The sequence below is a fragment of the Rhamphochromis sp. 'chilingali' genome (genome assembly GCF_963969265.1).
Source record: "Rhamphochromis sp. 'chilingali' genome assembly, chromosome: 2".
Lineage (NCBI taxonomy): Eukaryota > Metazoa > Chordata > Actinopteri > Cichliformes > Cichlidae > Rhamphochromis > Rhamphochromis sp. 'chilingali'.
The window spans coordinates 61,601,106-61,625,818 of NC_137930.1; the positions used below are offsets into that span (position 1 = coordinate 61,601,106).

Genomic DNA, 24,713 nt, shown 5'->3' on the forward strand with positions numbered 1-24,713 from the left:
GCCTATCTGAGAAACCCAGGCACTTCTGCCCATACCTACATGCAAAATCCCACCTCGTGTCTTTCAGCCTGGCATTGGAGCAGGTGATCAGGAACCACGGGGCCTCTGTTGATGCTGGTGGCATTTAATGTAAACATGACATCATGCCTGGTTGTTTATAATGTAACCCTCTGATCGAGTTACACATGTGCCTTAATGGGATTTGAGTCAGTGTTATCAAAGGCAACACAAAAACAAGAAATGCAAGTCCAGATGACTCAGATCTTGAATGCAAGGGCTTCCTTGTGTCCTTTTAGCATGAAAGACTGTATGACGGCACAAACTGACATCTACTTATTGATGGAGGTGAGTTACACTCCTGCATTTCCAGGTTACGTTTGCCTCGTGTCGAGCAGCAGTGCTCATATCTCTGTTTACACTGTACACACTGCATCCAAAATCAATTATCTGCTTTACATTTAGTCAAAGTAACCAAGAACTGCTACTGTTTAGAGTAAATACACTCTATGGAGGAGGAAATATCAGATATATGTGGGTAGAGAAGAAGAAGAAAGAAGCTAATTCAACACATTACTATCAGAGGAAACATGGAAAAGAACCAGATCCTGGGATTAGCTGATGGGTATCTGAAACCACTAGAGGAGTACAGAGCTGAACTTAATGGGGAGGATATGGAGAGTGCTAATGGTGGAACAAGGGAAAGCAAAGGCAGTCCGAACCTGCTGCAGATGCTAAAAACGGCAGAGAGGAGGAGGGCGCAGCAAAGTCGGGACAGAGACAGGTTAGAGGTATCCAAGGTTGTGACGAAAGAACCGGTTACTGAAGCGCTGAAGACTACCATGGTGAGCAGAGACAGCGTTTTCACTATCACTATAAAAGTGCTAGGCCCACATAACATCACACATGCACCTGTGACTACACCACGGGGAGCGTGAATGTGCATCTACTCAAGATGTTAATGATATTTAGTCGCCATGAATGTTTGACCAGTACGCTCACGCAAATACTGCACTTGCTTTCCCTTTCTGAAAATGTAAAACGAGAGAGCTAACAAACTGACTCGTGTCATGTCTGATGATTGCAGCATTAAAAGCAGGACCTCTGAATAAATGTTTGTGAAAGAAGGATAAAACATCTTAACGTTTATGGGAACTACTCGTGGGAAGTGTGGGCAAATAAAAATGGCAGATCTTTTTCAATTACTTAGTACATTTGGCCCTTCCCTGCTCTGACATATCCAAATGTCTCTTTTAAAAAGCATATATATATATACATACATATTTCATTCTTGTGTCACCACAAACCTGGGAGCCTATCAGAGATACACCTATGTACAATCAGAAATGGGCAATATATCCTGTTCTTGCTGCCGATCAAGCTCCAAAAATATTGAATCCCAAAGTTCCTATCATGGCCTCAGTTTTGTTTTAGGTCCTGTGACTTTACAGAGCTGCCCTGTAGCCACAGAAAACAATAACCAACTGTTTCTGCAGGCTCTTGTCTTTTCCGTCACAGTTTAAATCAGTCAAATGCCACTCTAAGAGACTTCAGTAACACTGCAGTGCTGCTTGGTCATTCTGTGGACAGAAAACAATGAATTCATGCTCTATTGTCACATGGCCTCTCATGCTTACCTCTGTAACCCTTTTGTTAAGAATAATGTTCTTTCCTCGTGACCAGTTCTTCTGTCGTTTTTCTTTATGTTGCAATAACTGTCATTACGTTGCAAAACTGTCACCTCCCTGCTGTCTGTTTATTTTAAACTATTTTCATCTGTGGCCTCAAAAAGCACTCAACTGAGATTTTCTTTCCTTAAATCTCGCTCTTCATCTTTGTAGTTCCTGCTGTCGGTATTTTCTCAGAATCACACACAGAAAGCCTCACAGAGGTCACATTTCTCACTTCCACCTTCTTTTGTCACCTGTTTGGTGAGGGAGTGGCATCAAGCGTCACTTGAACAGCATCGGCTTGCAGCTCTGCAGGGTTCATGAGAGTCACTGTGCTAGCATGAAGAAAGCGTATAATCTAGTGAATATATCTAAGGGCAAGAGTGAGGAGGCGGTGCAGTCCATCTGTATCAAGGTATCACAACTTTTCTTTCTTTTACAGAGGGCAGCGAGTCGAGGACTTGATGTGTAATTACAATTCAAGCTTTTTTAAGATTAGAGGGTTTAAGCAACATTACATTGGTTATGTTGGTCTTTATCGATTGCACTGGCATAGAGGAAATGTGTGGTTGGACACAAAGAGAGAGATATTTTACACATTAAGATGTAATTCTGAGATTTATTTGAAGAGTATCTGTGCAGTAGCTGCTTTGAATTTGAATGTCCACCTGTACCTCATTAAGTTAACTTTCACACTGCTCCAAGTCAAAGGTTAATAGCTTTTGTGTTAATGATTGGTGGCTTGTGTAAGTGGCAGCTATTTTTGGAAGGCGGTATTTAAGTGATTTTACGAAACACAAGGTTTTCTTATAACCATGTGTTTAAAAAAAAGCCCCCAGACTTTAAAATACAGCTTTATTTATATTTATTGGTGACTTTTTAATATAATTTATTTTTGTTTGTACCTGGTATTACTACACCCCATGTACAAAAGCCCTGGGCCACTTACAGGAAGTGCTTGGTCAGTTTTTATGGTGATGTTAATGCCTGGGGAGGTTTGAACTCTGCAGTTGTTGACACACTATGTGCCTCAGTAGAGCAGTGATCCTGCTCTGTGACTGTCACGGTCTGTGGGATTTGCTGTGGACTTCTGTTATCTGTGTTTCGTCTTAAATTCTAGTTTCCTTTATGCCTTTTACTGCTAGGCTGCTTTTTGATTCCTGTTAGTTTCATGTTTATTTCAGCATGTCATATTTTAGGTCAAGGTTAGGAGTTGTGGAGTTTAGTTACTCGTGTTTTAGACAATTCAGCTCTGATTATGCTTTAATCCCAGTCTGCTATAGAGTTTACTTCCATCTCATCCTCATGTGTCTTTTCTTGTACAGTTTGTTCAAGTTTCTTATCGATGTTCACTGCCTGTTTTATTTTGCTAGTTAATTGTCTCCTATGTCTTGTCTTTAATCAAATGCTGAAATCTCAAGGCAAACTTCAAGAAACAACAAAACCTTTATTTAGGTGAAGGATAAAAATCCAAAGAATTCATAGCAAAGTTCAAAATCTTCCTGAGCTCCAGAGGCACATTTTAAGACAAGTTGAACAGACTGAAAGCCTCGTTATACCCTGCAGTGCCTGGCAAACAGCACCATACAATAATGTTGTCATCAAACTGACATGTGCTGTCATAATCCGCCCTTACTGCCCATCGTCCGCCACAGCTGTCTTGAAGACACAAGTGCACAGTTGTGTTAGTTTTTACTGTGAATTTAATGATATATCAGTGCATATACACATTCACTTATACTGAGGGAGCTATTGCAACAGCACAATGGTGTGGTGGTTTGCACTGTTGCCTCAAAGCAAGGTCCTGGGTCAGGAGCACTCCAGCTTCTCCCATACTCCAAGACATGTAGTGCCTTGCAGTGCAATTATTATCTTGCAGTTATATACATAGTAGGTAAGTGCGGCAGAGTGGGTAACAAAACACAGCTGAACTAGACCAGGAGCCAAACTGAAAACAGGCCACAAGAGACAAATGACTATCAAAATACAACAGGAGGTAACATGACAGAGAAACTCCTAACACCTAACTCTCATGTTTTTTAACTTGCTTTTGGTTGATTTTTATCTTTATGTTTTAGCTCCTGTGAAGCACTTTGTGATTTTTATCTTGAAAGGTGCTATATAGATAAGATTTTACTTGACTTTTTTACTTTACAAATACTTAACAAGATACGAGAGACTATAGGAGAATTACAAAGTAAAACACAAAGTAACACATATCACTCTAAACACAAGACTAGAAACCATAAAATAAAACAGAGGCCAAGGCAAAAGAAAATATGAACATCACAAGAAATTCATCACAGAAATGAAAACTTGAACCACCCACTAAAAATTCTAAACAAAAAAAAAACCCTGAACTAAATTTAACTTTAATAGTGTTACTAAAACTGTAACCAAACAGAAAATATTTAATATCAAACCCTTTAGCGTTCTGCTCAACCAATTGGTAGAGCACATTTTCAGGCCCTATCTAACTGAGGCTTTTGCTGAAATTGACCTACCATGTTGAGTCTTTTCTACCAATTGGTTTACATCTGTAATGCCAAAAAAGTCCACCAGAAGGCACTGTGAATGGAAACTGTTGGCTCTTCTTATACCCCTCCCAACCAGGAAGTCAGAAACAAAAAAACATCCAACATATTTTGAGTGTTTTTGATGAAACTAAGATAGGAAGATATAATTTTTTCTTATATGACAGTGTTAGAGGACTTACTAAACAGATGTATTTCACTTGACAGCATTAAAAAAGTGAAATTAAATGTTTAATAAATTTTTTTAAATTTACCACTAGACCCATTTTCTTTATCCATTGCTATTGATAAATCACATTAAGTGTTAGCACAGCAAGAATATGCTGAAATAATTTCCTCAGTAAGTCATTTTTGTAACTTTCTGAGTTAATATTATTAAATATTGTAAAAATCAAGACTAACATGTGGAAATCACAAATATCACAACTGATTACCTTTTAACCAAATTACAGTATCTGGTAAATTAATATTACTAAGTTCTCAAAATTATAATTTCATGTTTAACAAGTACTATGTGGACGTTAAACAATTATATGGCTAAAAATCACATAGTCCTGTGGCATGATACTCATGTATACTCAGTTTTGGTCATGTATGACCAAACTGCACCGGTGGAGCTCCCCTGATGGCAGACAAAGACCTGTTGAAGAAGGGCCATGGAACCTGTTATTACAGGTCTGATGAAGGTCTGATTGTGGTGGTGGTGGTCAGAGGGCCCGGTGGCGCCAGTGTCCGGCAGCCTCGCCTCTGTCAGTGCGCCCCAGGGCGGCTGTGGCTACAATGTAGCTTGCCATCACCAGTGTGTGAATGTGTGTGTGACTGGGTGGATGACTGGTTGTGTAAAGCGCTTTGGGGTCCTTAGGGACTAGTAAAGCACTATTCAAATACAGGACATTTACCATTTTACCATGATTGCAATAAAATGGTTTGACAAGAAATGTGTTAACCTTCTAAACAATGCCTGTGGGTTCATGCCTCTTTCATTGGTCAAACGGTGGAGCAAAGAGCCCAATGCAAAGACCAATGCCCATCACTCATCCCTGTATATAATTAGCATATGGGAAGAATTAAGCTTTCTGATATGATATTACACCTGTATAAGACAAGTTATAAGTTACAAGTTAAGGAGATGGCATATTCCACTGTTCGGATACATCCTTGACTTGAATACCTGGTCTACAAGAGGGACTGTGCCCTACTGGACCAGAAACCGATGGCTCTCAAAAGGTTTCCACCTGGCTGTGTCTGAACCAAGTTAACAAGCCAGCATCTAGAGTTGGAGGACCATGATTCAGCTCTCCAAGACCACAGAATCAATGCTACACCCTACCCCGACGACCAAAACCATGAGCAGGTGTGCTTGATTTGCACTGTTTTTATTTGATTTTGATTTTGCACAGTAGCATTCAATCAGAAATGGCCTGAATGGGAGTATTTTGTGCTGCAGCACATTTTTCACATTTGCAGACTAAAAAAACGATGTATTTTGTTGTTTGATATAATACTTTCCTTTGATGGAATGAAAACAGCAATGTTCACTGGCATGCTACTAGAAATAAACTGTATCCAATGCCCTGGATAGTTTTTGTTATCAATTTAATTATAATTTGGCCTTTTTTTATAATTGTATTATCTAATGTATTTGTATGACATTTCATACTTTTACCATTACGTGACATCTCAACCGTTAGAGATCAATATTTTAAAAACTACAGGGTCTATTGAAAAAATATATATATTGATTGTGGTTATTACTCACCCAAATCAATAAGAAATGCAAACAAAAAAAAATCCATTGTTTTTTCTTGGTGTTGACCTCAAAGGGTTAATTCAAAGTTAAAAACCACAAAACCCACAGTTCTGAATCAGTGTTTTAGCATCTGCATACTCGTCCTGTGTCCTACTTGTGTTCCCTGGGTGGATCTCTGGTTGCCACTTGGTTGGGCTTGCTGCCCCTTATGTAACAAAGCTCGTCCTTTGTTTTTCTTTTGTTGTCCGCTTCAGAGACCTGTGTTTGGTTTCTCTTTCACACCATTCATTAGAGTGTCTTTACTTGGTCTGGCACTTCATGGCACTTCATGGCTCAGTTGCTGTGGTCTCTAAACACTTCCACTTTCCAATAATACCACTTGTGGGATATCTCAGCGGGAGGAAATTTCACAAACTGACTTGTTGCAATGGTGGCATCCTGTTACAGTACCACACCCTAATTTAGCAAGCTCTTAAGAACAATTCATGCTTTTATAAATGTTTGCACAGGCAGAGCGCACGGCTAGGTGCTGGATTTTATATACCTAATTTCAGAGATTATGAGGCGTGACCCAGTACTGTTGCCCATAAAGTGTATATTTAAACCAGATCAGCAAAGTTTACTAATGTTGTTAATGTTGACAAGAGACCTTTGCCAAACAAAGTATTTAAATGAGGCATGCTTGTCACAGTCTGGCGGAGGCAGACTGTATGGAGTGAACAAACTAAAACAAACAACAAAAAAAAACCTGGACATGAAACTTGGAAACATGGTGTGGAGAACGTGACGTGAACAACAGACGACCTGACAAAGAATGAACAGAAACACGCCGACTAAATACACACATGGGGAAACAGCTGACACTAGTCTGACATAATGAGACAAAGGAAGCAAATCTGACTACACTGACATAGGACACAGACCTTCAAAATAAAACAGGAGACATGAGACGCAGACATGACAATATAAACTTGACAACATAAGACACGCAGCATGAAACACATAAAGGGAGAGGGAAACTTAAATACAGGGGTAGAAAACACAAAGGGAATCTAATAAACAAATGAACTTAGCTACACTAAAGAACTTAAACATAACATCCAAATAAACTAAAACTCAAAACGCTGGGTCAACAGACCAGGAACTTGACAATGCTGGGCTGTTTTAAATCAGCAGGTTTATGAAATAAATGTTCATGTATGTGGACTGTATTTCATTCATTGAAGAATTTGACGTGTAGAGGAGTGGCATCGTGAGAGTGGACAGTCTGTCACAGCAGCTCCTGTAGTTTCCTCAGTAATTTCCCTTGTGAGATCGATAATCTGCCTGTCTGTCTGTCTCTCTTACTTTAGTTTAATGGACCTCAGGGTGTCCAGTCTCTTTCCATGACTGCCTGCCCTGACTTAGTATTTTATGCCATTATAAAATTTATTTGGATTCTAGATTTCTTCTTGCACCCTCGGTCTAGTTTAAATGTGTGGTTAAGTTGGGGGATTTAAAAAATATTACCCTGCCTGGACTTAAAGATACCTGGAATTAAACTGTATCACATGTAATGAAAAGAAAGTTTTTTTCAGGAACGTAAACCCAGACCAATGCTTTTTTAAATATGCAATATAAAAACCATAGGCTACCATCATTAAATACATGGCAAACCAAATCAATTCTGCATAACACTGTAGGTGTTCTGAGATGAGATTAGAAACCTGAACTCGTGCTTCACTAAGCTTTCCTGAAGGCAGACACCTTTTCCATGCATAATATCTTTTTCATTGCTTTGCTTTGTGTCATAAAAAAGCCTCAAACATATGTGTTAATCGCTTCTGTCTTGTTGTTTTTAGTTGCATGACTGCTGTGTTTCAGCCATGAGTGCAGTTTCTTGCTTTTTTCTTCTTTTTTGCTCACTGTTGTTGTTTTCTCCTTCTGTGGGGTTTGAAAGCAGCTGACGAGTTATGACAGCTAATAACAGAATTGAAACAAGTTAGTCAAACCCCCATTACTTTAGGAGCTATATGTTACTGTATTTTTTACATTACAAAAAATAAGAACCCTCTCCTTTCCTGTAATGCATCTCACAAGGTGCTAATGTTCCCATTTGAGGCTTATTAAGGATCAAGTTTGCAAAAAACAGAAATATGTTACATTTTCCAGAATGCAATCAAATGATATCTTAAATGCAAAGCTTCAAACACTTGAGGTCAGCGTGTGGGCGTGTTGGTCTTGGTGGGTGTGCACATATGTAAGAGAAAGAACAAAAGCAGAAAAAAAAATCTGCCATCCACAGAAAAGCTGAAGACAGGTGGTGAGCCTTCAGTAAGGCTGAGCTGTAGGTTTAAGTCTACGCGTGCAGCCAGGGAGCAGACATGGCCAAGTGGGATTCCTGTGGCAGCAGCCCAGCCTTCAAACAGCCACACTGGATGGTGAGATTGCAACAGATACAGAGATAAAAGAGAGAAATAGAAAGATTAATGACACAGATAGGCTGTGAGAAGAGAGTTAAAAGAAAGTTGGTGTTTTATGAGCAAATGTATCTGCTTTGACTGCCGCATCTATCTGCTTCAAACAGAGAGGAAAAAACTTTTGTGACCTGCTGAGAGGTAAAACTGAAATATTTGGTATCTGTCTTTTTGAGCCTGTCTGTGATTTCCTTTTATGATTCTTCAGCAAATACCGTTCACTGGCCAGAAGCAAGAATTCAACAGACCTCCCACAAGGACTGTTCGGTCCATGTCTCAGTCATCTACGGATAGCTTCGCTTCAGGTATGGAAACATGAAAACAGACTCGCTGTGAAGTCTAATCACATGTCTCTGATATATAAACTGAGCTGTTTTTTTGATCCCAGCATCGCAAACTGAGGATTAACCTGTAGGCCAAACCTTAATTAAAGTGAAAAGTCTTCTGCAGAATTAGGTCTCATTAATTTGGTCCTAATCTGCTCCATGAGCCTTTCTCAAAAATGTCAGTCACTGCCAGAGTATGTGCAGACTTCAAAGAGATCAGAGAAAAGAATCACCTAGTTATCAACAAGATAAAGGCTGGAAAACCTGAGCCAAAGAATCATGTGTTTCTGTAATACTCCTTCATGTGTCAGCCAGATGATTTGTCTCACATAGTCTAAATTATGTGTTGCAGTGCACAGTGACACCTCTGATGATGAGTCTTCTCCTCGAGACAAGCTTCAGAAATCCACCAAAGGCCCGTCTGACTTCTGCATCAAAAACATCAGTCAGGCTGATTTTGGACGCAAAGAAATAGAAATGGCAGAGCAAGGTACGCCAGTACCAACGGCCTTCAAACCACAGTTTATGCAGAAGTTACAATATAACAGTAAAATGAATGTTACTGCCCATCTAAAGAGGCTCTGTAGAGAAATGCACAAGAGGAGGATCTAAGACTGTCCTGGTTTTTGTGTCTTGATTCTCATCTGTGATATTTAGAAATGCCAGCTCTGATGAACCTGAGGAAAAGGGCAGGTGGGGAGAAACCGCTGGCTGGAGCCAAAGTAGTGGGCTGTACACACATCACTGCACAGACAGCGGTCAGTTCAACACACACACTGCTGTCAAATAAAGAAACAAGCACTGACAGAGATTTACAAAGTGCCAAATACAGATCTGGTTTGTTTCTTTAAATAAAGAGAAGAATATCACTATTTAGATTTTATTTTATTTCTATATTGCATATTATCCACAGTGCATCATATAATTCTGCATTAGCACTACTTCAGTGTCTAGAACCGGCCTCTGTGTGTTTATGGTGTCCTGCAGGTGCTGATTGAGACTCTGGCTGTGTTGGGGGCGCAGTGTCGCTGGGCGGCTTGTAACATTTTCTCGACTCAGAATGCTGTGGCAGCTGCTCTGGTTAAAGCAGGTACAGCTTCTGCACAAGCTCCTGGTTTTACTCTTCCTCCCTCTTACTTTTTTGACCATCACACATTTTTCATGCCACTTCCCTTCTCAGGCATCTCAGTGTTTGCGTGGAGAGGAGAATCGGAGGATGAGTTCTGGTGGTGTATTGACCATTGTGTCGGCACTGAGACCTGGCAGCCCAACATGGTATGATGATCGACTCTGCTTACACGTCACATAGCTTCCCCTAGAAGTACACAGTTCTTATGGTAGTTTCATTTTGATGGAGAGAGACAGGCTAGCAACCAAAAATGAACCAGAAAAAACACAATACATACAAGTTATAAACTGATTTGCATGTCATTGAGTGAAATAAGTATTTCATAACCAAGATGAGATTTGGTACTTGGTGGAGAACCCTTTGTTGGCAAACACAGTGGTAAAGTGTTTCTTGTAGCTGGTTACCAGCTGTGTACACCACAGCACGTTTCTGTATCGTTTAAAAAGACAGGCCTGCACATGTGGCTTCTTGAACACGAGGACCATTGCAGGCACTGCAAGATTTTAGTCCATTACCCCATAGTGTGTTACCAATGGTGTTTTTGGTGAGTGTGGTTCCTACTAACTTCAGATCACTAACAAGTTTCTCCGATATAATTTTGTGATGATTCACCACCTTTTTCAATTATCTCACCTCATGAGGCAAGATCTCACGTGGAGCTCCAAACCGAGAGCAACTAGTGATCATTTTATATTTCTTCCACTTTCGAATAATCAAGCCAGCAGTTGTTGTCTTCGAACCGCGCTTCTTGCTGATGGACTTGTAGGCCATTCCAGACTTGTGCAGATACTTCTTAAGATCAGAATTATCTGTAATTGATTGATTATAATCTGTGTGCTATATGGACTCACAACCAGCATGAATTACAGCAGGGTTGTAGGGGATCATTTCACTCAGTGTGGGGTTTTTTGTTATTTTTTCTTGATCTTTTATTGATATTCGGACTCTCTCCAGTAAAATGAAATTACCATGAAAATTAAACACTGTTCATTTATTTCTAAGTGAGCAAACTTACAAATTCAACAAGAGGTTGAATAATTATTTTCACTCACTGTATGCATAATGTGTCCTGTTTTTTTCAAAGCAGGTCTATTATGCACATTTCCAGCTCTATATCCTTAGCTATGTTTTCCTGCAGCCTCATCTGGAGTCTTAAAATAAACTTCTTTGAGCTAACTTTCTCCTAAATGTTGGCTTTCACCTGATAGCTTCATGTGCAGATTCTCTTAAGAGAGATTAATGTAATATTTAAGCATACATTTCAGGAGGAGTGTATTTGTACTCACATCCTCCGTGGTATTTCAGAAGATACTGTTCGTGTTTGAAGACTTTTTGTAGCCTCAGATCTTAAACACCATTAGTATTTCAAATATAATTAATACTTGGTAAACTGTTCCTTTACACTCAAATTTTCAACGCAATTTATTGGAATTTATTGGAATCTTAATGAATAATTATTTGAGTACATGAACCTTTGATTTTATATATTTCAGATGCATTTTATTGAAAATTATTGCTTCATGTTTATGTGGGCCAAGAACCATTTGACCTACAATTCAGTGTGTTATCTACAAATGCTTCCATGAAGGTGCCTCGAGCTTGTTTTTCTTATTATTCCCAGGTCCTCGATGACGGTGGTGACTTGACTGACTGGATCTATAAGAAGTATCCGGAACTGTTTAAGAATCTCAAAGGTGTTGTGGAGGAAAGCATCACAGGGATCTATCGGTGAGTGTAAACACGAAGCTCGAATGACTTTAAGGTTACAAAGTCAATCTGCAGCTCACGTGGGTGTTTCCGTGCCTCTGATTCAGGTTGTACCAGCTGTCAAAGGCAGGCAGACTGTCTGTTCCTGCTATGAATGTCAACGATTCGGTGACCAAACAGAAGTTTGACAACCTGTACTTCTGCAAGGAGTCTGTACTGGAAGGGTAATTAATCCTGTTGCGACTATTGGAGATTATGTATCGGAATTTCAGGAGCAGGACCACGCCTCCAAACACGCTCCTTCCGGTTGTCATCTATATAGGTTGACAAACTGTCTGTCAAACCTAAAATGAGGTCATGGGCCCAGCCAGTGAATAAACAGATAAAAACACCAGCATAGCAGCAAACTGACCATGATCAACTCTGCTTCCAGGCTGAAGCGGACCACTGACATCATGTTTGGAGGAAAGCAGGTGGTGGTGTGTGGATATGGCGAGGTTAGTGGGATATAAAGTGTTTGCCCCGTGAAATAACCCACATTTAAGCCACTCGGCCAGACTGTGTTGAATTTCTTTTTCTCGTAGGTTGGAAAAGGCTGCTGCGCTGCCCTAAAAGCACTGGGTGCTATAGTGTATGTCACAGAAGTGGATCCTATCTGTGCCCTTCAGGCCTGGTATGAATAGAAGAAGCTTTTATCAACCAAGATGTGAAGTGTTCCCTCCTCTTACGCCACACCATGAAAAAAACATGATGAAATACTGTTTTAACCCTGTCCTCTTATCCCCCACTCCACTCAGCATGGATGGCTTCAGAGTAATTAAACTGAGTGAAATAGTCAGACATATAGACATGGTCATCACCTGCACAGGTGACTGCTGTCATCCTATGATTAATACTTTTTTTTTTAAACAAAACAATCAAAATATTATTTTTAATTAATTTTTTTTTCACCTGTTTTTTGTTTTTTTTTACTCACTGCTTCTCTGCAGGGAATAAAAATGTTGTGATGAGAGAACATCTGGACAAAATGAAGAATGGCTGCATAGTCTGCAACATGGGACACTCCAGCAGTGAGATAGATTTGGTAAAGACACATGTTGTGTGTGCGTGTATAGGCCTCTATATGTGAATGATTTGGCGTTAAACTATAGATTCCTATGTCTCAGGCTGGTCTGCGGTCTTTAGATCTGAAGTGGGTGCATGTGAGACCTCGGGTGGATCACGTCATCTGGCCTGATGGCAAGAGAATTGTCTTGCTGGCAGAGGTGAGGATACTCTGTTCTTCTAATGAGGCCCAAATCATGTAAGGACTTTAAATGTGTGACCTTAAAGTACACTGCTTATTTAGCAAGAGAAATATGCGCTCTTCTTAATGTATTATAAGGAACAGATGGGTGAATCTGAGAGATTCTGAGATAAAAATAGAGAGAAATTCAGAAAAGAAAAGCAGCAATTATGATATAAAGACCAGGTGTGTATCCTCCAAAAGTAAATAATAACATCAGACAGCACAGGAAGAGCATTTGTGTACGCTGTGCTTTAAACTGGGGGCTCATACTACACTAATCATAACGTTATCCTGTTTAGTACATACAAACCACAGTTCAATTGGGATGAAATATTATTTCAAATGGTTGTAATCATAGCCGCTCTTACGTGATTTGTTTTCATTTAGTATTGACTTTCCTCTCAGGGTCGTTTGCTGAATCTGAGCTGCTCTACCGTGCCCTCATTTGTCCTCTCCATCACTGCCGCTACCCAGGTAAGAAAACAGATTTACAAAGTGGTTATTCTTTTCTAAATGCATCACAGCAGCTCTGTCAGTCATTAGGCTGCTCGCAGTCACTTTTAGTTAACGTTCGCTGTTATGTTTCAGGCCATGGCTCTCATAGAGCTGTACAATGCCCCAGAAGGAAGATACAACAAGGATGTCTACCTGCTGCCAAAGAAGATGGGCAAGTTACAATGCATTCTTCATTTTAAAAAGGACTTTTTCCCTCCCACTGTTGCCAAGTGCATGCACATGTTGGTTGTAGGGTTTTTACCTTTTAATATAAAGTGTCTTGAGGACTGTTGTTGTATCTGGTGCTATACAATTAAAACTGAATTTAATTTAATTACTTTCTCTTTCTATCCCACAGCTGTTAATGTATCTTGTACTCGATACTAAGCTTTAGTTACTTACCATTTTGTATTGGAAATCTACATTATATAAGTGAATACCTGTAATACAGTCATTAAAAAGTTACAAAATTAAAATGCATATAAATGAATTAATAATTATGATCTAATAATATAAAGTATTGATTGTGGAAAAGTGCCATTCTACATAATGACTACATTTACTTTAGTGTTACTAGATACTTTAAATATGTTTTTTATATTATATAGCATGATAATTATTAAGCTACTTAAAGGGGATTTTATTTAATTTAAGTTAAAAAAAAAAGTCTAAATACTTTTTTGCACTTTGCACTATCCAACACAAAATCAAGCTTGAAAACATTCACATAATACATTTGTAATGGGTCTCAGGGCTGCACATAAGCCTGAAAATCATATTAAATGTTTTATAGACCATTATAATTTTATTTTGTCATTAATTATTCTTTTTCCTGTTTTATCAGTATAGCCAAGAAGAAAATTAAGGTGTGATAATCTTTGTGTCTCCATATTTTCAGATGAATACGTGGCCAGCCTTCACCTGCCGATATTTGACGCACACCTCACAGAGTTGTCAGATGATCAGGCCAAGTACATGGGCATCAGCAAACACGGACCCTTCAAACCAAACTATTACAGGCATAAACTTCTCTCTCACATAGACAAACACTAACACACATTTTAACGTTTAATGTTTCTGATCTTTTTCTGTTTTTGTTGTAACAGGTATTGATGTTTTGCTCACAAAATTGACGGACAGACGATCTTCAGAAAAGCTGCTGTGAAAACAGGAGCGCTGACGCCCTCTACAGTCTGAAGCTTTACAGAGTGTATCTGAAGCAACAGCATATTACAGTTTTTTACAGATGCTAGGACACATTTCTCAATACTTAGGTCACTTTTGCAAAACTCTTCACACAATCCTCCTAACTGACCTTCAGCTTGGCAAAGCAGTTCATTTCACATTCAAAATGCACTACAACTACCAAAACACTTTATTCAGGTCTCAAATAAACTCATTCTTCCAGAACACTAGCAAAGGTTGACAGCCGACAAACACACTTTGTCACCCACAAAACAATGACCTAAAAAACACTAACAACATGTAGCATTACACAGTGTTTTCTTGTGTAAAACAAGGACACATCTCTGTTTATAATTTCAATATATGTTACTGGAATGAATCAGACATCATGCAGAATTCGTTAATATTTGTTTCTGTATTTTTTTTTTTTTTTGCACTAAGTAATCCCAAAATACAAGAATTTGTATACACACCATCCACTGATACACATACAATAGTAATGCTATTCTACTCGGTCTTCTCCATTTGGCCACAGGTTCTCATCCACATCACATCTCATGTCATCTAGGGCAACACACCTAGGAAAGAATCTTCTGGCTGCCAGAATTGAAGGAGTTGAAAAATTGAAGGAGTAACACCTGTGTAGATGTTCATCTACAATGAGAATCAGCTGTGGCTGGTTAAACTGCATTTTTAGATTTACAGTTTTTCTCAGTCGCTTTGGTGCGTTTCTCAGATCAGAATTGAAATTCTCATAACTATTAGTTCAACCTCCACAACACTCAGTCATTTGTGCACATCATAGTAGCAATTTCTCCTCTCTCTGAACAAACTGCAAATGATTTTGGACATGAATCAGTTGCTTCCATACATTTCCCTGCTGCTTTCTGACATTTCCATTTGCTTATGTCATGTCAGTCAAAAGTAATCATACCTATGGATGCTGAATAGTCGTTCCCAATAAAACTAATAGTCATACATCCATTGCTTAAGTCATCACACACAAAATTGTTGAATTAGTTATCACATGCCAAATATTGGCCATCTGTCAAGCAAATCCTATACCTTTCTGTATCATTTTTCCTGGAAATGTCTCCGAAATTGAACAATTGATCTCAGGTGAATTACAGCTGTCACTCATGAGGAGGCTCTACCAAATTGGTGATTTTATGTTTACATGTATTCTACAGTGAACAAGTGACTGTAGCATATTTTTCTTTTGCACAATTCTGTAGGATTACAAACACTTCTACACAATGGAAATGTGAAACGTACGTATTCAGTGTCTCAGTTACTCCCAAGACTCCCATAACATCTACAGTGACTTTACTGCACATTTCAGATGACTGTACAGGTAGGCCATAGTGCTGTCGTCAGCATTTTCAGGTGTCACCAATTGTTTTTGCAATGGGAAACACTGAAATTATAAACTGTCATAGTGGAAACATGACAATGCCATTTGACTATCTTGTTCATAAAGATGGTGTCAAGACTTTTCATTTTGATGGCACTGACAGTTTCATTGACATGGATACTTGCTTTTGAGGTATGGATAATCAATTCTGTGCATGTGACGTGCTTTTGCAGGCTATCCACTAGGTTTTGCAGTTTGCACTAATTGTTTTGGGAAATGCACTAACTGCTGTGCAAATGTTAATGGTGTTCTGAGAAACGCGCCAAAGCGACTGAGAAAAACTGTAAAATATGTTTCAATAAAATATTGCTGTTGCATTTTGCTGTCTTTTCAAGTTTTGCATTGTGTTATTGTTTTGGCCATGAGTTTAACAGTTTTGAAAACAGTATGTAAGCACATGCAAAATGTCCTGTACGTACAAAGATTTTTGGCAGTTGTTGTGTCTGAGTGAGAAAATAATTCATGAAATTTGAGAGATGTAGTCATTGAATGCATTTTGTGCCAAAACAATGATAACTGGTCCTCAGTTTAGCCCACATAGACTTCTGTTGTGCTCACTGTGTGAGGAGTTTTGCAAACGTGACCTAAGTATTGAGAAATGTGTCCTAGCGTCTGTAAAAAACTGTAAGACTGACTTTTCTGTATTCCTATGTATTGTACACTGTTCCAGATTTTCACATTGTCCACAGTAACCAGAATTTAATCAGTATGATGTCTTAATTCAAGAGGGAGGAAATGAAAAACTGTTCTGAATGGGACGGAGTTGCTTTTCTATCAGCTGAATGGAGTACCTGAAAACGTACTCTTGTCACATCACCTAAAACCCCCATCCTTTTCTAACATTTAGATAAATTAATTTTAACTAACAGGCAAGTTGTTAGACTTTTGTACATATAAATATAAAATAATTATTATAATAAAAAATACATTTTACTCTTTCTGCATTTCTGCTTTATAACTTGAAAACACCAAAACCACCAATGAACTTTCTAACTTATAAACCATAGAACAACTTAATGAACACTATTTGACTTATTTGTATTGATAGATACGGTTGCAGTTGTGTACAACCTTGTATATTCAGGTCTACTTCTGGTTTCCAAGAATTAAAATGTATAGTAAATGGGCTGGTTCTGCCTCATTCACAAAAGCCATGTTTCCCCTTCACGCTAGTGCTTTCTGTTTAACATTCACACACCAAAAAAATGCATCTGAGAGCAACTTGGGGTTCACACTTTAGTTGCCAGGGATTGCACTACCAGCTTAACAATTTAGCCAGAGCTTGACAAAGACTGTGCACTGTGAGTTTCACCCACTAGGACAGGGGTGGCCAACCAGTCAGAGACCAAGAGCCACTTTTTTTTTTACTGTGTTACCGCAAAGAGCCACATCATACGCATGGGCACACATGAACATCACCCATCCTTTCCTCCCTCTCTCTCTCTCTCTCTCACACACACACACACACACACACACACACACACACACACACACACACACACACACACACACACACACACACACACATCTCTGCTCAGCCAGATTTATTGTGTGGATGCTTTAAGCATCCACACTATTGAGTTCCTGTTTCTCTTTATTAAGTGTGCCTATGCGAAGGCACACTTATTACTATTGCTCGGATTTATTATTATTATTATTCTTTTTCCGCCTGAAATTTTGGACCTTAACTCGCCCCACAGTTTTGAGACAAGGTTCACATATGATATATCATTGTGTGCGGCTGGAGCTGGAATGAGTTGCTATGACTTTTGGTGTTTATTACTTCTATAGTTTTTTAAATATGAATATTTTAATGCAAGTTTTTGCCCATTCAAATGAATGGGAACGAACGAAAGTGAAACTTTACTTACTTTGTGGTGTGTTTGCTCACTCACTTAATTTGTGGTGTGTTGGCTCACTCTAGTGGTATGTCCCCGTATTTGGATTACCATAATGACAACAATACGAACGGCGCGCACAGCGTCGGTGCTTTCAGGAACCATTGGAATTCTTAAGGTTGCACGAAGCATTGAATAGTTACGGTAACGGCAATGGTGTACGCTTGGTGGAAAACTGCATATCCCACAATTCAAAGCACGCCTCTACCAGTCAAACAATGGCGGCTGCCACTTGGTTTAATATATTCCTCTTATTTGTGTTTCTAGGTCACAAAGTAAACTTTTAAGATATTTTCAGGTGAGAATGTAGGTGTGTAAACGTCAAATATCTGCTCGTTTTGTCAAAACATCCCATATTAGCAACAGAGTTCTCACGATGTTGCTGCTAGCCGGCTAGCTAGTTCGGCCGGCTAGCTAGCTCGGCTAGCTAGCGCCGCTTCGCTCAAAAGCACCCAGGCTTGGCTTTCAGTGAGGCGTCTCTAACTCCTTTCACCCCCGATCGCTCCGCAAACAGTCTTTGTCTTAGCTGGACTTATTTTTCGTTTATATGGGCCGATGATGCTGGTCGATGTGGAAAAAAATAACTGAGTTGTTCATATACCGGTGGCTAGCTAGCTCCGCGTTAGCCACCGGTATATGTCTCTTCCCCTCGTATGCGGGGAAAGAAACACCGATCGACCGGTGGTGGCTAACGCGGAGCTCAATCGTGGATAAGGGAAACCCAATGCAGGAGAAGCAGGCGGCTGGTGAACTGAATTTCAGGTAAGACGTTATTAACTGCACTCTATTTGGGTCAGATATAAACCGACTTTAGGTGTAGTTTATTTTCGTTGTGCTGACAGTTACAATAACTGTACTGCGTGCTAGCTAGCACGACGGAGTTTCTATACAGCTGTGCGCGCTAAGTTACTGATGTTGAACTTTATGACAGCCTCCCCTATTTTCAGGCGAGAATGTAGGGGTGTAAACTTCAAATATCTGCTCGTTTTATCAAGAAGTCCCATATTTTATCAAGAAGTCCCATATCTCTCACGATGTTACTGCTAGCGCCGCATGGCAGCTAGCTGGCTAGGGCGGCTTGGCTGACACCTAGGCCGGGCTGACTGATACCCAGGCCGGCTCACGCTCACGTTTCACCGCCGCATGGCAGCTAGCCGGCTAGCTGGCTAGCGCGGCTTGGCTGCCACCCAGGTCGGGCTGGCTGACACCCAGGCCCGCTCACGCTGTCGTGTTATTTTTCATTTATATGGGCTGGTGATTCAGTATGAGTGTCCGGTGAACTGAATGTCAGGTAAGACGTTATGTATATGTAAGGTAGTGACTGGAATAAGTCACAAGGTGTCGCTGTTGAGCTGCATATATGTTGTAAATTTTAGCAATTTTGACCATTTGTCCTCTGCAGGACACCGTAGTTCAGATTTCTCGTTCGCGTGGGCACCATCTTGGTTCAGTGTTTACTGTGATGTGCAAAGGTAAGCACTGTCAGTGGCGAACTGCATTGGTTTTGTTTAAAAATAAGTGTTCCACTGTGTAAAATAGCGGTTTGTCATTTAAGCCGAGCATATATTTTGTTTATTGAGAGGTTCATGTATTGTCTGATGAGAGTATGAGACAAAGATATACTTTTCTTTCTTACTCTCATATAAAATATTTAGCTTTTATTAAATAGTTATCTGAATCTTACAACCAAAGTTTGTATAATAATACACAAGATTGGCTGTAGACCATTGTTAATCATTCAGAACACTGTGTAAAAATAACAAAAAACAAAAAGTGAATGAAAAGTGCATAAATATTTATTTTACGTGTTTGATGTGTGTGGCAGGGCGTGGTCGGCAGTGCTGCTGCAGGGGAGGTGGACCCACCTCAGCGGCATCTGCAATCACGCCTCTCAGGTGTAAAGTCTGTGCTCTCTCTGCTTTTTTTTTTTTTTTTTTTTTGTATGTGTCGGGCTATGAGATGAAAAGCTACAGCCGGCTGTGTGGGTACAGCAACTATGTGTGAAAAGTGGTCCATAACGTAATGCTTCAAAGTGTGTTCATGCAAACATTGTCGGGTCTGCTTATGAACCTCTGCGCACAGCGTCTACAAATTGGGGCTGTACGAAGTCACCTCATCTTTACACAAAACCGTAAGCTGTCATCTGTGAGGCGCGAGCGGTGTTTGGTTTTACCATAGTTCATGGTGGAGAATGGCTGCTCTGCTGAGTTTTGCTCTCTGTGGCCGTTTGAATGGCAAACTATACTGATTAGCGGCGGCATAGGCACACTTAAAATTTCTTCAGAAATTTTCGCTTTCTAGTTCTTTATTATTCTTAGGACTTCCGTACACTTTTCGCCGTGGAACTACTTCCACAATTTTTGTGCTATTTTCACCGTTCAAACTTTAAACTATTTAGCTATTTTTGCTAATGCCGGCTATGACTTTTGCTATTTTTAACTATTATACTTTTTAAAATATTCCACTTTTTTCCTTTAATTTGTCCCATTGAAATGAATGGGAAACTTCTGCAATTCTGCTAAAATTTGCTTGTTTTTGAAACTTAACTACTTCCTCATATTTTCACCTAGAACAACCATTCAAACTTTAAAATGTTCATAAATTATTGGGCTATTCAGGTATGATTCAGCTTTTTGAAATCTTTTACTGTTTTACTTTTATGCCTCTTAAAGTTTTGAGTTGCAAAATTGTGATTTTTCACAAAATACATGCGTTGTTATGGTTGCTATGCTCTTGGCTTCCAGTGTGTCACTGAAGGTTTTGCAATTTTCACTTCATGTCCGAACAACTTCTTGCTACTTGCTCAATTTTCACTCAACTTCCACAAATTATACATCAAAACGTAGGTATTTTTGCTGGCTTTCAGAAAATGTCACTATCATTGTTGTGGGATTTATAGAATTTTTGCAAATCTCCTCAGACCAACACAAGGTCTCAAAACTCTCCATATAAAGTCAATGGAGAGCTTGTTCAAAATCATCGCTGGATTTCTGTAATGAGAGGCATATTCGAATCGTCATATCTCCTTAACGAAGCGACTTTAATACATGAGGCTTGTCCCCGAATATCTTCAGACACCCCTGACGCTCACAATTCAAGAATTTCTTTCTCACCTATTACCGTTCTGAAATGAGTTGGACTTGTTTGAGGGTAGGAAATTCGTCCTTCGCTCAGATTTCTTCAGATTTAAAACTCTGGAAATGAACCACTTTTTTCTCTCGTCATAACTTTTTTTTGGATTTCCACAGAGACCTGAAAATTTCCATGACTGTTCACCAAAGCCTGCTGTCTCTTACGGTGAAAGAATGATATCGATACTCCAAATAGATTTAGAGTTAGAAAGCGTTGTTTGAGGGCAAGTCAAGGCAGTTTTTGCTTCGCTCTACTCAGTTATGGTGCATTAGAAGTCAAATATCTTTAATAATTCATATTTTAATGATAAATTGTAAACACTGGAAGATTCCCCCATCTCTTCTGAACAAAACGGTGTAAGAATGACCGCTCTAGCCCCTACGGTTTGGAAATTATGGTCATTTGTTTGAGGGGAGTCCTCACTATGAGAAATAGGCTGCAATAATCCTGTGCCTCTCTGTGCTGCGTGTGTAAAAAGAGGCACATGTTTTGGCGGGAAAAAGTACACAGGCTCTCTGATTGGTGGATTCAAATTCAGCAGCTCCCAGGCTGACCTAGAAACTTACTTCTCTCTCCCTGTGCATTTTTTTGCTGATTTTTTCATTTAACAAGTATATTTGAGGGACCCTCAGCATGTTCAGCATTTTTTCAGCTGTCCATTTTGCTTTTCCAATTTTTCTGTTTAACTGATTACTATTGTGCTAAATCATACTATTTCTGCTATTTTATAAGATTTGTGCCTAATATAGTATTTCTGCTAAATTACAGTATTTCTGCTTTTTATACTATTTGTGCTAAAACATAGTATTTCTACTAAATGTAGTATTTATGCTTAATCATACTATTTCTGCTTTTTATGGGATTTGTGCCTAATATAGTATTTCTGCTTTTTATAGGATTTTTGCTCAAACATAATATTTCTACTAAATGTAGTGTTTATGCTTAATCATCCTATTTCTGCTTTTTATAGGATTTGTGCTTAATATAGTATTTCTGCTAAATTATAGTATTTCTGCTTTTTATAGTACTTGTGCTAAAACATAGTATTTCTACTAAATGTAGTATTTATGCTTAATCATAGTATTTCTATATATTTCTGCCAGGTGCCCAGGCAGCCAATCCTCTGTGAGGACTTAGACATTCAAATTTTCAAATCAGGGCCTGCACGGTTTTCCAGCCAATCATATATGTGTCCTGAGGCATTCAAATTTGCATATTGGGGCCTTCAAGGCTTCTAAGCCAGCCAATCATATCTGAGGGCTGAGGAATTCAAATCCACAAATCAGGGCCTGCACGGCTTCCCAGGCAGCCAATCATATATGTGGCCTCAGGCATTCAAATTTGCATATTGGGGAATTCGTGGCTTCTAAGTCAACAAGTCATCCATGTCGTATATCTCTAAAAATTCACATTTTAATGATAAATTGTTAACACTGGAAGATTCCCCCATCTCTTCTGAACAAAACAGTGTAAGAATGACCGCTCTAGCCCCTACGGTTAGGAAATTATGGTCATTTGTTTGTGGGGAGTCCTCACTATGAGAAATAGGCTGCAATAATCCTGTGCCTCTCTGTGCTGCGTGTGTAAAAAGATGCACCTGTTTTGGCGGGAAAACGTAAACAGCCACTCTGATTGGTGGATTTAAATTCGGCAGCTCTCTCCCTCTGTGTCTGTCTGTGTGTGTGTGTGTGTGTGTGTGTGTGTGTGTGTGTGTTTAGTGGGAGAGAGAGGACCCTGCCCTTATTTGGCAGCATGTCATTGTAGGATTTAAATTGAATATAGTTAGACTGGTTGACTGAATTGGATCTTGTGTGTGTGTCTCTCTGTGCATGTGTGTTTCCTCATGTGTGCATATTTGTAATTGTGTGGCTGTCATAAATTTTTTTGCAGATTTTTGTCATTTAACTAGTATATTTGAGGGACCCTCAGCATGTTCAGCATTTTTTCAGCTGTCCATTTTGCTTTTCCAATTTTTCTGTTTAACTTATTACTATTGTGCTAAATCATACTATTTCTGCTATTTTATAAGATTTGTGTTTAATATAGTATTTCTGCTTTTAATAAGATTTGTGCTTAATATAGTATTTCTGCTAAATGTAGTATTCATGCTTAATCATACTATTTCTGCTTTTATAGGATTTGTGCTTAATATAGTATTTCTGCTTTTTATAAGATTTGTGCTTAATATAGTATTTCTGCTAAATGTAGTATTCATGCTTAATCATACTATTTCTGCTTTTCATAGGATTTGTGCTTAATATAGTATTTCTGCTAAATGTAGTATTTCTGATTAATTATAGTATTTCTGCCAAATTATAATATTTGTGCTAAAACATAGTCTTAATTTAAAATTACAATATTCATAGTTCATCACAGTGTCTCTGGTAAATCACAATATTTCTGCTCTGTTGTACTATTTTTCTAAATCATAGTGTTTCTGTAATGTTTAAGTATTTTTGGCTAAATATATTCTTTCTGTTATCTTATACTATTTCTCCTAAATTCTTGTATTTTTGAGAAGTTATCATGTTTCTGGTAAGTTACAATATTTCTGCTAAATTCTGCTATGCTATTGTATTTCTGCCAAGTATTATGTTTCCTCTAAGATATTGCAGTTCTGCTAAGTTATTCCATTTTAGCAAACTTCTTTTGCTTCTGCAAAGTTTTTACAATTTCTGCAACTTTTCAGCTTTTTCAGCTAGTTTTTGCATACAGCTTCAGCTTTAAGCATCCACACTGCATTTTCGCAGGAAATGCAAATTTTTCTAGTTGTAAATGTCACACACCAACATGATAATGACAGAAATGGACTCCTACAGTACTAAAACCACAGGCCAGTCATTTTCAACAATGAACATTGTGTGCACTGTCTCACACACACAAACTCTCAGTTCAACCAAGTCCACAAACAAAAATATAATAATCTACAATAGCATTTACTTTTATAATGCATGTTGTTTAGTGGGACTTCTGGCATTCCTTGCCTTGAACAATCCTCTTTAAATCTGGCTTGTATTCCGTTGTTGTCACTCGAAGCAATTCTTTCACATGTGTGTCAGTCAGAACAGATCGATGCTTTGATTTCACATGTTTTAGGGTAGAAAACACAGACTCGCAGACGTATGTTGACCCAAACATTGACAGTATCTTAAGCGCAGCCCGTTTGACATTGGGGTATTTTTCCATTGGCACACTTTTCCAGAACTCAATGGTCCCTTCCCTTAAAGCAGGTTTCAATTGGTCCTCTTCACAAAGATCGATCATCTCCAACTCAGCCGCAGCTCCATCTGTGACTAGCGGGACTTTCAAACAGCCGGTCTCTGCATTAAATGGGTCGACGAGGAACGTAATCTGTGGCCTTTTCAATTGTAGATCATGGAACCGGGTCACGAAGCTTTCGTGCAAGTTTTCAATCAGCATTGCATATCTGGCTCTTTGCTTACTCAGGGCAGCACTGGCGACTTGCCCGCTGGCTTTTAGCAGAGTGGGAAAATGCGTTAAATCTCCCTTTTGAATATGTGTCTTGAACAGCTTCAGTTTGTTGACAAACGCAAACACACTTTGCACTAGGTCAGGGAGCATTTTTAACTTACCCTGCAGGGTCAGGTTCAGTCTGTCCAAGTGACACAGCATGTCGACCAAAAAGGCCAGATCCATAATCCACTTGAGGTCCGAGAGCTCGGGATAGTCCTTGTCCTTCTTTTCCATAAACAGTTTCACGGCATCCAAAAG

At 39.1% G+C, this 24,713-nt stretch overlaps 1 protein-coding gene across 3 annotated transcripts; it reads left to right on the forward strand.

Annotated features, from left to right (window-relative positions):
• The first annotated feature begins 575 nt into the window (after positions 1-575).
• On the forward strand, positions 576-17,407 carry LOC308385447 (putative adenosylhomocysteinase 3). Of its 3 annotated transcripts, none has more exons than XM_080864350.1 (17): positions 576-842; positions 8,616-8,712; positions 9,086-9,223; positions 9,391-9,491; positions 9,721-9,823; positions 9,914-10,008; positions 11,484-11,590; positions 11,677-11,793; positions 12,003-12,066; positions 12,154-12,242; positions 12,367-12,437; positions 12,559-12,653; positions 12,736-12,834; positions 13,263-13,331; positions 13,446-13,524; positions 14,251-14,371; positions 14,459-17,407. In XM_080864350.1, the coding sequence occupies exons 1-17, from the start codon at positions 588-590 to the stop codon at positions 14,463-14,465; spliced, it is 1,707 nt and encodes a 568-aa protein (XP_080720476.1). In that variant the 5' UTR covers positions 576-587; the 3' UTR covers positions 14,466-17,407. The 3 variants fall into 3 exon arrangements, with proteins under 3 accessions (XP_080720476.1, XP_080720477.1, XP_080720478.1); XM_080864351.1 differs by lacking the exon at positions 576-842 and adding an exon at positions 1,964-2,082 and having other exon boundaries at positions 14,459-17,404; XM_080864352.1 differs by lacking the exon at positions 576-842 and adding an exon at positions 2,127-5,555 and having other exon boundaries at positions 14,459-17,404.
• The last annotated feature ends 7,306 nt before the right edge of the window (positions 17,408-24,713 follow it).

Coding starts and splice junctions, on each gene's coding strand:
- LOC308385447 (XM_080864350.1), top strand. CDS start 588: ATGGAAAAGAACCAGATCCTGGGATTAGCTGATGGGTATCTGAAACCA. Junction 8,713..9,085: donor TACGGATAGCTTCGCTTCAG/GTATGGAAACAT, acceptor TATGTGTTGCAG/TGCACAGTGACACCTCTGAT. Junction 11,794..12,002: donor AAGGAGTCTGTACTGGAAGG/GTAATTAATCCT, acceptor CTCTGCTTCCAG/GCTGAAGCGGACCACTGACA.